At 42.2% G+C, this 14,788-nt stretch overlaps 1 protein-coding gene across 3 annotated transcripts in view; it reads left to right on the top strand.

Moving 5' to 3' along the window:
* inpp4b (inositol polyphosphate-4-phosphatase type II B) overlaps positions 1–14,788 on the top strand; it is a 413,442-nt gene that overhangs the window by 188,929 nt on the left and 209,725 nt on the right. For all 3 annotated transcript variants that reach the window (XM_078210873.1, XM_078210864.1, XM_078210883.1), the window contains exon 5: positions 7,003–7,075. In XM_078210873.1, coding sequence (XP_078066999.1) covers positions 7,003–7,075 — 73 coding nt within the window. The remainder of the gene's footprint in view (positions 1–7,002; positions 7,076–14,788) is intronic.

Genomic DNA, 14,788 nt, shown 5'->3' with positions numbered 1-14,788 from the left:
CCTTCTGTGGTCATTATGGTAACAGCCACAAACTATTTGTCATCTGTAGACTTGACTGAGCCAACCTGAATATAGTTATTTGTCAGACAGTCTGCTGACATCTCTCCATCTGTATAGGCTTGTTTTGCTTTTTTTCTGGTCAAACACTTCTGCATGAAACGATTCAGCTTCTTAGTTAAAAAAACTGCTTTCCCCATACTGGGCAATTCTTCTTCTCCTATGGATGCTGTCTTCCACAGTATTTGCATCTAGCCCTTTGTGATTTCTTAACACATTTGGCGTGTGTATTAGCATAATAAATCTGCTGGTGTGTTCTGCCATACATATACTCTATCTGTTGTTTCACAACTTCTGCATTTCAACATGTTTATTGCTTTATTTAACATCTGTCTCTCATCCTACAGTAGACTTGCTCTCATTGAGAGGTCTCTTGCACCTAAGATCAATCTATCTTTAATCAGATCATCTTTTAGCTGCCCAAATTTACATGATTCTGCCAGCTGTGTTACTGCATAATGTGTCATCCAAAGGTCTTGTTTTCGATCTGAATTCTAGTGTTGAGTACATATTGTTCATATGTAACATTCATGCAGTGTTCAAAATGTGCATTCAAGACTTTTACAATTTCTGCCTTCTCTTTTCTTTGCATGGTCTGTTCGAGTTAGGGTGATATAGCAGTCTTTTCTCAGCAGCTACTCCTATTGGTTCGAGTTTATTAATTAAATATGTTGCAATCCCATAGTTTTGCCATTGTAAGTTTGAAAACCTGCCACATTCACCACGCACCATTGTCCAATGTTACTGGAAATGGAATTATAAAATTTACAGCAGCCAGTTTTATTCACTTAGTAGTTTACATGCAACCTTTGTACGTGTTTCCTTTTTCTCTTAAACTTCAGTCTGTGTAATCTTTGTCCTTTTTTTGCAGCCAGTAATTTCACCTACAGCCTGTGTGCTTTTCTTTTGTCTCTTGTAGCCTTGCAGCCTTTGTCTGTTTTCCTTTGTTCTTTACACAGATTTTGAACCTTTGTGCTCCTGGGCTCTCATTGTCTCTGCTCCTTTTGCCGGGTTGAAAACTCTATTTTCTGTCTACTCCCTGACACCATGTTGCAAGCATAAGGACAGCTGCACTAGTTTAGTGTGTTTCTGTGAGAGGGTTTTATCACCTGATCTTAAGATGTCTGCTTCCAGAGACAAAGTCCTTGGCAGAATCACATGACTATGGCAAGCCAGTTAGTTTGTATAGCATTGAATTTCAAAACCCAAACATCCTCCTTTTCATGTACAAAATAGGTTCAAACATTGACCAAGTCTTATTTACCCAACACGATTCACATTAGCAACACTTGGGTACATTGCAAAAATTTCAATGCAATGTCTCAGTTTTCAGAATGAAAAAATACCATTTTGCTTATTTTGTTATTTAAATCTTTCATGACCTCTGAGAAAATATTGTCCACTTACAGTGGAAGAGCAATGCTATACAGATAAAATTTCCCCTATACGAAAATTCTTTGATATGTACACACTTCTTGTCAGGTAACACTTCTGGTAACATTTTCCTAACACACTTTTTAGAACATACTTTTTCCATCACAGGAATGCCATCGCACCTACCTGTCATGTTTTATCATTGTGATTAAACATAGCTCTTCACTTCATTTATCTTTGATTTATCTCCAAGGTCTGTCTCTAATGTGCAATATTTAATGGAGGAAAATGGGGATCTCACCTACCAGATGGAAAGTCGGAGAGAGTGTTGCGTCGCCTGCTGCTTTCTTAACAAATTGCCACATTTCCCAAAATGAGAGATGTTGGGCTAACTGGCCTAAGGTTTCTGTTTTCTGTCTTTCTCCTTTCTGGAATAGGATCATTACATTTAGAGTTTTCCAATCTGTTGGCATCTTTCCAGTATCTATGGAATTTTGGAAGATTTTATTATTTATGCAGCCACCTCTTTTAAGACCCCAGAATGAAGATCATCAGGTCAGCCTTTAGTTCCTCCCTCTCTTTTACCCCTTGATTTTTCCATTCTTTCAGTGTCCTCTACAGTGTAGATGGATACAAAACATTTATTCAAAGTCTTTGCCATTTCCTTTTTTCCCATTATTAAGTCCCCAATCTCATGCTTGAAGGGAACTATGATTACTTAACTATTATCTTCCTTTTTATATACTTAAGCTCTTATTATATTTAGAACATAGAAAAAATACAGGACAAACATGACCGGCCCACAAGTTGCGCCGGTCATGTCCCTACCTACCTAGGCTTATTTTATAGGCCTACCTATAACCCTCAAGCTTATTAAGTCCCATGTACTCATCCAGAAGTCTCTTAAAAGACCATATTGAGTTTGCCTCCACCACCACCGATTCCACTCACCCGCCACCCTCTGGAGTGAAAAACATACCCCTGACATCTCCCCTGTACCTATTCCCCAGCACCTTAAACCTGTGTCCTCTCGGAGCAGCCATTTCAGCCCTGGGAAAAAGCCTCCGAGAATCCACCCGATCTATACCTCTCAACATCTTGTACACCTCTATCAGGTCACCTCTCATCCTTCGCCTCTCCAAGGAGAAAAGACCGAGCTCCCTCAACCTATCCTCATAAGGCATGCCAACCAATCCAGGCAACATCCTTGTAAATCTTCTCTGCACCCTTTCAATCATTTCCACATCCCTCCTGTAATGAGGTGACCAGAACTGAGCACAGTACTCCAAGTGGGGTCTGACAAGGGTCTTATAAAGCTGCATCATTATCCCCGGACTCCTAAACTCAATCCCTCGATTGATAAAGGCCAGCACACCATACGCCTTCTTAACCACCTCCTCTACCTGCGAGGCCGATTTAACAGTCCTATGGACCTGGACCCCAAGTTTCTTCTGATCCTCTACACTGCTAAGAGTCTTGCCCTTGATATTATACTCTTTCATCCCATTTGACCTGCCAAAATGACCACTACACATTTATCCAGGTTGAAGTCCATCTGCCACTTCTCCGCCCAGTCTTGCATCCTACCTATGTCACGCTGCAGCTTCTGACATCCCTCCAACCTATTCACAACACCACCAACCTTCGTGTAGTCGGCAAACTTACCAACCCCTCCACTTCCTCATCCAGGTCATTTATGAAAATGACAAACAGCAAGGGTCCCAGAACAGATCCCTGCGGCACTCCACTGGTGATCGACCTCCATTCAGAAAAAGACCCGTCTACAACCACTCTGGCTTCTGCAGGCAAGCCAGTTCTGAATCCACAAGGCAACAGTCCCTTGGATCTCATTCCCTCTCACTTTCTCGAAAAGTCTTGCATGGGGGACCTTATCGAATGCCTTGCTGGTTTACACTCGTATAAAGTTTCTTGCTAGTTTACACTCTTATCTGAATTTCTCCCTCTTTTTGTATTAGTTATCCATTGCATGTTTCTAAATTTTTCTTGTCTTCTGGGATATCATTAATCTTTGTGGCTTCTTCTTTCAATTTGATACCATTCTTAACTTTCTTAGTTAATCACAGGTGGTTCATCCTTGTTGTAGGGTCTTTCTTACTCAATGTAATATGTCCATTATGGAATGTGTGTTATGAAATGTTTCCTCAAATGTTTGCTATTGCTTGTTACTATTTTACTATTTCCCAGCCCTCTTTAGCCAACTTTGGCTTCATATCTTTGTAATAACCTTTATTTATGCTTAAGATAGTTGTTTCAGACCCAAGATTTTTACCCTCAAACTGAATGTGAAGTTTCACCGTGTTATGATCATTCTTGCCTTGATCATTTACTATATGATCATTCATTAATTCTGTCTCATTATACATTCTTTGGATGGTTTCACAATGTATTGTTCAGGGAAACGATCCTGAATACATTAAGTAATCCCCATGTCTACCTTGGTTAAAATGATTTGTCTAATCTACATGAATATTGAAATCAGCCACAGTTAATGCAGTTCCTTTCTTACAAGCATGGTGGCACAGTGGTTAGCACTGCTGTCTCACAGCGCCAGGGACCTGGGTTCAATTCCCAGCTTGGGTCACTGTCTCTGCGGAGCTTGCACTTTCTATGTGGCTTTCTACCGGGTGCTCTGGTTCCCTCCCACAGTCTGAAAGACGTACTGATTAGGTACGTTGGCCATGCCAAATTCTCCCTTGGTGCATCCGAACAGGCGCCGAAGTGTGGAAACTGGGGGATTTTCACAGTAACTTCGTTGCAGTGTTAATGTAAGCCTGCTTGTGACACTAATAAATAAACTTTCAAACATTATTTCTAGATTTATACTCTGTTCTACAGCATCGCTATTGTTTGGGACATATAAACTACTGCCAGCTGTGACTTTTTTTCCCTTTCTTATTTCTTATCTCCACCCAAACGATTCTACATCTTAATCTTCCAAACCAAGATTATTTCTCAATACTGTATTGACCTCATCCTTTACCAACAGCATTATCCCACCTCCTTTTCCTTTCTTTCTATCCTTTCAAAATGCCAAATGTCCTCGAATGTTCAGTTCCCAGCCCGTGTCACCTTGCAACCATGTCTTGTAATGGCTATCATATCAGGACCATTTATTTTTAGGTGTGCCAACACCTTCTTTTCCCAGTACTGGTGCCAGTCAATCATGAGTGGAAATCTGTTTCTCCCACACAAATCTTTGAGCTATGCATTCAACTCTTTGATCTTTACCCTTTGACAATTTGCTCATGGTTCAGGTACTAACCTTATTACCATGGCAATTCTGCTTTGCAATTTTGTCCGATTATAATGATTAAATAATTTGATAGTTTTTTCCTGTATACCGTATTTCCTCTGGTGGAGCAGTCATGAACAAGTGAGCATAACATTGAAATTTGAATGAGGCAGTTCGAGTGATGTCAGGGAGCATTTCACATAAATGGTAGTGAAAGGATGGAGCCCTTTCTCCAAAAGGTTGTTGAGGCCTTGCCAATTGAACATGTCAAAACTAAGGGGACTGGAGTTTTGTTTAGCAAGGGTATTATGGGTTACAAGACAAAGGCATATGAAGTGGGTGGTATTAAGAAGGAAGGTTACAATGGAAGGTTACGTAGATGAAGTTAAGATACAGATCAGTGGAACAAGGCCGAGGGACTGAATTGCCTATTCCTGTTCCTGTGTTCCTATGATTTTACTAGCCCAGTTATTCTCCATATTCAGTGCTGACCATTTAGTACGCTCTTCATTCCACAGTGGTATGAAGTTGTGCGCTGGTAGTGAGATTGACTGTCCCTCTACAGTAAACAAACTGTGGCCCCCACATACTCAGGAAGGGCAAGACTCACTGCTGAATGTATCCTGCAACTTGTTTTCTTTTAAGAATCAGTGGCGTCTATTTTGAGTATTGGGCAAAGCCACGATAAACTATGAATGGACATTTTCTCCAAGCAATTTTTAAAAAAAACTCACATTTTCTTTGCAATTGAGAAGTTTTGTGGAAAAGGCTATCCAACCAGGCGATAACTTAATTCTTATTTGATTAAGAGAAATGACAGATGTCAGTCTTCTCCTGTAACTAACTGAAACATACTGACCATGAAAGTTCCAGTTTTGCTTCCTGTTCTGTGCTGATATTGTTGATCTCAGTCAGGCTGCAGTGGCATCCCTACTGTTGACTTTGGTTTAGGGAGGGTAAAATTAAGTAGAATTTACACTCCCAACTGCTGTTCAGAGCCCACAGTTGGTGACTTGGCTGTAACGTCCTTCCATTGGGGTATCCTGGAATGTGTTGTCATGGCTTATTACTCAGTTGATGAGGTAGAAGAAATGAAATGTCAATTTATGCTACACTAAGTCTATTTGGCAAGTTTCTGATTAATTTTGTGCGTACATCTATAGGGAGATTAATCCATTTGGCGCGGTTAGAAAGTGATCTGGGAATTCACAGATGACCATGAAACAAATGCCGATTGTTGGAAATGCCCAACTGGTTCACTGATCTCCTCTAGGGAAGGAAATCTGCTGTCCTTACCTGGTCTGGCCTACGTGTGACTCCAGAGCCACAGCAATGTGTTGACTCTCAACTGCCCTCCCAGGGCAACTAGGGATGGGCAATAAATGCTGGCCGGCCAGCGATAGTTGTGTCCCACTTATTATTTCTTTAATTTTAGAAATAATGGTAATGGATTCGGTTATCATGTTCTCAGAAATTTAATGTGATAGTACTTACTTTGTCAGTAGTTCTGACAATTGTGCAGATAATAATGTATCTGCAAAGTAACCAAGACAACAATGATGCTCCGATATAGCCAAGGATCATTTATAAGTGCCAGTAAATTAAATAATGCTGCTTTTAGTGGACTTGCCAACATGCCTGCAGATTACATTTTAAAATTACATATTTTCAGACATACCAGTACAAGTTGACACACAACCGCACTTGGGGAAGAAACATGTCCAATTCAAAAGACATCTGAAAGCAGAAGCCATAAATATCGGATGTCTGCTAGATATATCAAGTTGAAATATTAAATTTTATGACAGTTTCTTGAACAAGAAAGTGATTATTTTTAGCAAGTTAAGGTAGATTTGGAAAAATGGAAGAAAAACATTAAGCGCCAGTACCACACCAATTTTCATGACAATGGTTTACAAATCATTTTTTAATTTAATTGAATATTGACATGATTAGCATTTGATAGTTTATTGCTGAGTAGGATTTAATTTTTTTTCACTTTTATCAGATAAATTAAGAAGTGTGAACCCCTTGCAAAGTGCATGGTGGACAAAAACTGAAATCTAGTTGTGTTTGAAAATATTGTTTAAAAATATAAGGCTGTAGATTACAACATGTGATGTTAGCGCTTGAAAGTTTAGTTATCAACATGACATTCCTCTTCTACTTTAACACCGGCATTATATGTTAGTAATTGCACCGAAATAGTGACCAGGGCAATGTTTTGCAGCATTCATTCTGTGAATGTCACCAGTAATAATTTCTAATGTTTTTTTGTACCATTTTTGGTGAGTTTCATGTAATCTCTTCTTTACCAGTCAGCTTCTTTTTGTGGGAGTCTGTTGCACAGCACCATTAATGACCCTGGAGAATTCTCGCTACTTGAATCAGGTATGTTTGTTCTTTATTTTGATGAAGTATAATTAATTTGAGACACAATGTACTTGCATGAGTCACGTATTGAAACCTACTATCGTAAAACAAACACTTACAGGAGTTATGCAAATATCCTTTTCCCAGAAAAGGGGACACGAACCTTTATCCTTCCAGATAGAAACAATTTGGAATGATTCTTTATTTCTTTTCCTCTCCTGTGATTTGCAAGACTGAAAATGCCACATGACATTTACGTTTAAGACAAAAGGGTTCATGTATTACAATCATTGATTATCATTACAGCCTAATCCAGCACATGGGATTAAAAAGTCTCCTCTCTCTGATTTTAGGTTTGTGGTTAGTGAAGCTGATACTGTTTACAGTGTTATTACTCCAGTTGAATTGATTTCATTATTGTCACATGTATTGGGATATAGTGAAAAATATTTTTTCTTCCAAGCTATACAGACAAAACATGTTCTCCATAGATTACATAGGGAAAAGGAAAGAATACAGTGCAGAATATAGGGTGGAATTTTATGGCCTTTCTTGCCCCGAAACCATAAAATCCTGCCCGAGGTCAATGGACCTTTCCATTGTCCGCCCCTCGCCCACTCCGCTTCCTGTGGCAGGCGGGGCAGTAAAAGTCTGGCCGTAGTATTGCAGTAACCAACAGGATGAAGAGAAAAATCATCTTAATATGTGATAGGACCATTCCAAGTCTGATGGCAGCAGGGAAGAAGCTGTTCTTGAGTGGGTTGGTATGCGTTTTCAAACTTTTGTATCTTTTTCCCAAAAGAAGAAGGTGGAAGAGATTATGTCTGGGGTGCGTGGGGTCCTTGATTATGCTGGCTGCTTTTCCGAGGTAGTGGGAAGTGTAGATGGAGTCAATGGATGGGAGGTTGGTTTGCATGATGGACTGGGCTATGTTCACAGTTCTTTGTAGTTTCTTCCGGTCTTGGTTAGAGCATAAGCCATACCAAGCTGTGCTTCATCCGGAAAGGATGCTTTCGATGGTGCATCTGAAATAATTGGTGAGAGTGATAGCGGACACGCTGAATTTCTTTAGCCTTCCAAGAAAGTACGGGAGTTAGTGGGCTTTCTTAAGTATAGTGCTAGCATGGAGGGGGAACAGGATAGTTGTTGGAGATCTGAACACCTAGAAAACTTGAAGATTAGTTTAGAGACATAAGCGTACGCATAGAGTTGGGGATTGGGGGAATGGGACATCAAAGGTTGTGGAACAGGGAAACAAATTTGAGAAGGAAACAGACTCCTAATTTTGCAAGAAGTTGAGTCTTTTCTGCCAATCTACAGGAGATGATTCCTTCGTATTGCTTAAGACTAAACCAGTTAGTTTGAAGAACGTGTTGGCCAGCTTCTACCCTGTCTCCATTCATCTTGGTATTAAATGGTTTAACTTTATGGGTGTGATTTTCCTGGCCTGCTGTGCTGCTTCAATAGCAAAGCAGGGCGTGAAATTTAAGGGGGGAGGAACGCCAGTCCTGATCCGCCCCAGCCATTTTCTTGGACATAATCAGCCTTGTGTTGGGGAACAGTATGAGGCTGATTACAATATGCTAATAATGATTAGCATTCATTTAGCGAGCTCGGGGCTCAATTGTCTGGACTCGCTCAAGTTTCTGCCCCCATCGGTGGAGGTCCACACCAGCAGGATCACGTATGGTCCCTATCAACAGGGACCATATGTGATGGCCTCGCTGGTGGAAGCAGAGGCCATTGAGGCCCCCTTCCCGGGAGTTCAGGGATGGGGAGTTGTGTCCCTTTAGCAGTGCCAAGCTGGCACATGTAGTGTCCAGCAGGTGATGGGCAGTACCAAGGGGGTGGGGCCAGACTGGGTGGAGCCAGACTGGGTGGAGCCAGACCTATGTGGTGGGGGGGGGAAAGAGAGAGAATGGGAGAAACTCTGCATGGGGATTGAAGGCTGCTGGTGGGGTTGGGGATGCGGTTGGGGCCTGAGATTGGCAGGCGGGGAGGGGGGGGGTGGGACGGTTGGAGATTGGAGCCAGCCACCGAGAATCATGGGTGGGGTTTGGGGCCAGCGATCGGGAACAAGAGGGGGGAGTGGAGGCAGCGTCCCGCAATCGGAGGTCAGGGCCGGTCATCGGGAAGCTGGAAACTGTGTCTGGCAATCAGAGTTCAGGGCCGGCAAACAGGAGGCCGGGTCTGTCCATCATGAAGTCAACCACTGGGGGCAGGGGCCGGCATTCCAGAGGCCAATGATGGGGTGGGGGACGGTGTTCAAGAAATGGACTCCATGGGAAATGGGATATGCCCCTTCCCCCTCATTACAGGAGCACAGCAAAGGAAATGTGAACTTTTTTTCAGGATTTCAAAACTTATGATGTATACAGCTTCTGCAAGATTTGGATAATGTGAATAGGGTATAGCTCTGATAGACCTCATGAATTCTAAATTATAATGAAGGAAGCAGTCAGTCTGAGCCTGTTTCTGCTCTGTTATTGAGTGTTGATTGTTACAGTCATGATAAGTTGGGAAACTATATTTCAGCGGATTCTGATTTTATATTCCTTTGCTATAAACCATAATTTATTTAGACAAAGGATTTTTGGCGTGAATTTTCTGACTTCCTGAAGCTTGGCTGGCAACCTGCTTGTTGATAATTGCACTTACAGCTGTGGGTTCAGATTTCTTGTACTACAAAAAGCCTTTCCAAAGCCAACCACTCTCTCACTTCGGTGTTTGATTTAGTCACAATATTCTACAAGTCAGCACAGGCAACACTGACAGATCCCCATAAGACACAGGAGCAGAATTAGGCCACTCGGCCCATCGAGTCTGCTCCGCCATTCAATCATGGCTGATATTTTTCCCATCCCCATTCTCCTGCCTTTTCCACATAACCCCTGATCCCCTTATTAATCATGAATCTATCTATCTCTGTCTTAAAGACACTCAATGATGTGGCCCCCCAGCTTTCTGCGGCAAAGAGTTCCACAGATTCACCACTCTCTGGCTGACAAAATTCCTCCTTATCTCTGTTTTAAAGGATCGTCCCTTTAGCCTGAGGTTGTGTCCTCTGATTCTAGTTTTTCCTACTGGTGGAAACATCCTCACCACATTCACTCTATCCAGGCCTCGCAGTATCCCGTAAGTTTCAATAAGATCCCCCCCCCCCCCTTCTCCTTCTAAATTCCAATGAGTATGGACCCAGAGTCCTCAACTGTTCCTCTTATGACAAGCTCTCCATTCCAGGGATTACCCTTGTGAACCTCCTGGACCCTTTCCAAGGCCAGCACATCCTTCCTTAGATATGAGGCCCAAAACTGCTCACAATACTCCAAATGGGGTCTGACCAGAGCCTTGTGCAGCTTCAGAAGTACATCCCTGCTCTTGTATTCTAACCCTCTCGACATGAATGCTAACATTTCATTTGCCCCATCTCCTAAATAAACTGATTTTGGATTCCCCTGTTGTGAAGAAAGCTCATTGACCTAAAATATAAACTCTGATTCCCTCTGCAGACTCTGCCTGACTTGCTGACTATATCCAGCAATTTGTACTTTTATTCTGGACTACCTCAATTTAATGGGGCAGAAGTGGGGGGATAGTGGTGCTGAGTTGTTCCATAAGGATGAATAAGGTGAACAACCTACAGGGATAGCTCACTCAAACTTGTATCTGGGAATGGCAGAGTCAAGGTTTGTGCCGTTAGAGTATCCCTCTAAGGAAGAGGGGGGCAGGATTTTTCCGATGGTAGCATTTCCTGCATCGCCATGGGAGAAGTCAGGAAACGCGTTCCTGCCAACCCCAGCTGCCCCTCAGCCAATCTATGCTTCAGGGAAGGTTAATTGGCTGGATGCTAGACTTCCACCCCTCACTCAGGCAGCTGTCATCTCTCAGAGCTGCCATGGGACTTCAAGCAGCAAGTAATCCCCAGATACCCACTCTCGAAAGGGGGCCAGTGATGGAGGCTCATGACCTAAACTGGGTACCCTTCCCACCCCTGCCCCCGAACCCCTCCCTCAAGCCTCAACATTGAGCCTGGGGCAGGAAGCGGCCTTTACGCGGCCACCAGGGGATTTTACAGACCCTTAATCTGCAAACCCACTGCTGTGGGCCAATAAAATTCTGCCTAGAATTAAGGTTCATTGTTGAATTGTTCACAGAGCACCATGAATTTTACCAGACTCATATTGTGGAAAGATTTGAAGCTGGGACTCGTTTCAAAGAAAGAAAAATGTACCATTGCTGTGCACTGATATTATTCATCTTGAGTATGAAATATTTATCAAGATTTCAAGACTGTTGGAGAAGTTTTAAATTCTACATTTAATCAATGATTTATTCATATTGCCAAGGGCTGTTGGTTTCCTTCGTGAAGTTGTTAAACATCTCAGCCATGAAGGTGGTAGTCACCTCAACTCGGAGAGAAGAATTCAGCCCTAATTACCCATTCTATTAATCTATCCATGTATGTAATGGTATATCATTCTTAATACTTTCAATATTATTGACAGGAGTTAAAAAACCTCAACCCGGCTTTCTTGGCAGACCATGTTGTAATAAAATTAGAGATGTGAAGCTGGTTAACGATTCTCATATACTTCTCATCAGCTGTTTGTGCTCTTGAGGTTTGTGAATTAACTCCTGATTGACCTACAGAAGGAAATATTAACCTATCTCCTCCCCGTATTGGTATTTCAGTGACAGTGTTTAATTTGACTTGAGTCTTAGTAAATTAAAGGATTTGCATTACAATTGTACTTCACTGCTGCTGAAGATGAGAAGAGAAATCCATGAATCCTCCATGTACTTGCTCGCGGCATTAAACTAAGAAAACCTCTAGGTTTCCACATGAAACAGTATTTTTTTAAACAGGCTGACATGGGAGATAGTGACTCGTGTCCAAGTTAGAGGGAAAGCAGGCTATCATAGTACATTATTAAGTACGCCAGTGACAACTTTGTTTGATCGTGAGGTGAGAATGATAACTTGCAAAGTACTTTTTTATTACATGAAGTACATAGTTAGATTCACTGCTGACTCAAAGGATAAGTGTGCAATGTGGTATGATATTGAAATGTGACAAGTTTGATTGTTGGTCTGCCCTGAGCTGGGGTAGTAGCACTGTGTAACTCCCCTATTCCTCAGGAAGGAAAGGAAAAATTAAACTAAGATTTCAACTCTGGTTACTGTCTCAATGATTAAAATACAATAAACTTTGGACACACAACAGGTGGCAAAGTGGTTAGCACTGCTGCCTCACAGTACTAGGAGACCCGGGTACAATTCCTGCCTTGGGGGACTGTCTGTGTGGAGTTTGCATGTTCTCCCCATGTCTGCGCAGGTTTCCTCCGGTGCTCCGGTTTCATAGAGTCATAGAGGTTTACAGCATGGAAACAGGCCCTTCAGCCCAACTTGTCCATGCCGCCCTTTTTTTTTAAACCCCTAAGCTAGTCCCAATTGCCTGCATTTTGCCCATATCCCTCTATACCCATCTTACCCATGTAACTGTCTAAACGCTTTTTAAAAGACGAAATTGTACCCGCCTCTACTACTACCTCTGGCAGCTTGTTCCAGCCACTCAGCACCCTCTGTGTGAAAAAATTGCCTCTCTGGACGCTTTTGTATCTCTCCCCTCTCCCCTTAAACCTATGCCCTTTAGTATTTGACTCCCCTACCTTTGCGAAAAGATATTGACTATCTAACTGATCCATGCCCCTTATTATTTTATAGACCTCTATAAGATCACCCCTCAGCCTTCTACGTTCCAGAGAAAAAAGTCCCAGTCTATCCAGCTTCTCCTTTATAACTCAAACCATCAAGTCCCAGTAGCATCCTGGTAAATCTTTTCTGCACTCCTTTCTAGTTTAATAATATCCTTTCTATAATAGGGTGACCAGAACTAATACACAGTATTCCAAGTGTGGCCTTACCAATGTCTTGTACAACTTCAACAAGACGTCCCAACTCCTGTATTCAATGTTCTGGCCAATGAAACCAAACGTGCCTTCTTCGCCACCCTGTCCACCTGAGACTCTACTTTCAAGGAGCTATGAACCTGTACCCCGAGATCTTTGTTCTAGAACACTCCCCAGCGCTCTACCATTAACTAAGTCCTGCCCTGGTTCAATCTACCAAAGTGGATCACCTCGCATTTATCTAAATTAAACTCCATCTGCCATTCGTCAACCCACTGACCCAATTGATCAAGATCCCGTTGCAATTGGAGATAACTTTCTTCACTGTCCACTGTGCCACCAATCTTGGTGTCATCTGCAAACTTACTAACCATGCCTCCTATATTCTCATCCAAATCATTAATATAAATGACAAATAACAGTGGACGCAGCACCGATCCCTGAGGCACACCGCTGGTCACAGGTCTCCAGTCTGAACAACCACCCTCTGGTTTCTGTCATCAAGCCAATTTTGTATCCATTTAGCTACCTCACCCTGGATCCCATGAGATTTAACATTGTGCAACAACCTACCATGCGGTACCTTGTCAAAGGCCTTGCTAAAGCCCATGTAGACAACATCGACTGCACTGCCATCATCTCACCTTCTTGGTAACCCCTTCAAAAAACTCAATCAAATTTGTGAGACATGATTTTCCACTCTCAAAGCCATGCTGACTGTCCCTAATCAGTCCTTGTGTCTCTAAATGCCTGCAGATTCTGTCTCTCAAAATACCTTCCAACAACTTACCCACCACTGATGTGAAGCTCACTGGCCTGTAGTTCCCAGGCTTTTCCGTGCAGCCCTTTTTAAACAAAGGCACAACATTTGCCACCCTCCAATCTTCGGGCACTTCCATCTGTGACTATCGATGATTAAAATATCTCTGCTAGGGAACCCGCAATTTCCTCCCTAGCCTCCCACAATGTCCTGGGATACACTTCATCAGGTCCCAGGGATTTTTCTACCTTGATGCACTTAAAGACTTCCAGTACCACCTCCTCTGTAATATGTACACTCCTCAAGACATCACTATTTATTTCCCCAAGTTCCCTAACATCCATGCTTTTCTCAACAGTAAATACTGATGAGAAAGATGGGATCTCGCCCATCTGTTGTGGATCCACACATAGATGACCTTGTTGATCCTTAAGAGGCCCTACTCTCTCTCTAGTTACTCTTTTGGCCTTTATATATTTGTAGAAGCTCTTTCCTCCCACAGTCCAAAGATGTGTGGGTAAGGTTGATTGGCTATGATAAATTGTCCCTTAGTGTCCCAGGATGTATAGATTAGGGGGATTAGTGGGATAAATACGTGGGGTTACGGGGATTAGACCTGAATGGGACACTCTCTTTTGAAGAGTTGGTGCAGACTCGATGGGCTGAATGGCCTCCTTCTGTTCTGTAGGGATTCTATGATTCTTTAAAAAAAAAATGCAATGCTGACCTTTATATGGAGAACTTGAATACAAAGGTGTAGATCTTAAAAGGGGAAAAGAGAAGGTAGATATAGAAACTATTTTCAGTGGTTGGGGAAGCCAGGAGTAGGGGTATAGCCTAAAGGTTAAAGGCATACTTTCCAGGACTGAAATTTTGAAATATTTCTCAACACAGAAAGCAGTAAAAGTTAGGAATTCTCCACTGAAATCAGCAATGTTAATGCTCAGTCAGTTGTCAGTTTGAAATCTATGATGGAGTTTTGTTCACCAAAGTTATTAAAGGATACATGGTAAAGGTGACGCTATGGAATTGGGTCACAGATCAACCATGATGTTACCAAAT

This window comes from Mustelus asterias, chromosome 1 (genome assembly GCF_964213995.1).
Source record: "Mustelus asterias chromosome 1, sMusAst1.hap1.1, whole genome shotgun sequence".
Lineage (NCBI taxonomy): Eukaryota > Metazoa > Chordata > Chondrichthyes > Carcharhiniformes > Triakidae > Mustelus > Mustelus asterias.
Note: the sequence above shows the minus strand (reverse complement) of the source record. Positions and strands in the feature narration are given on the sequence as shown.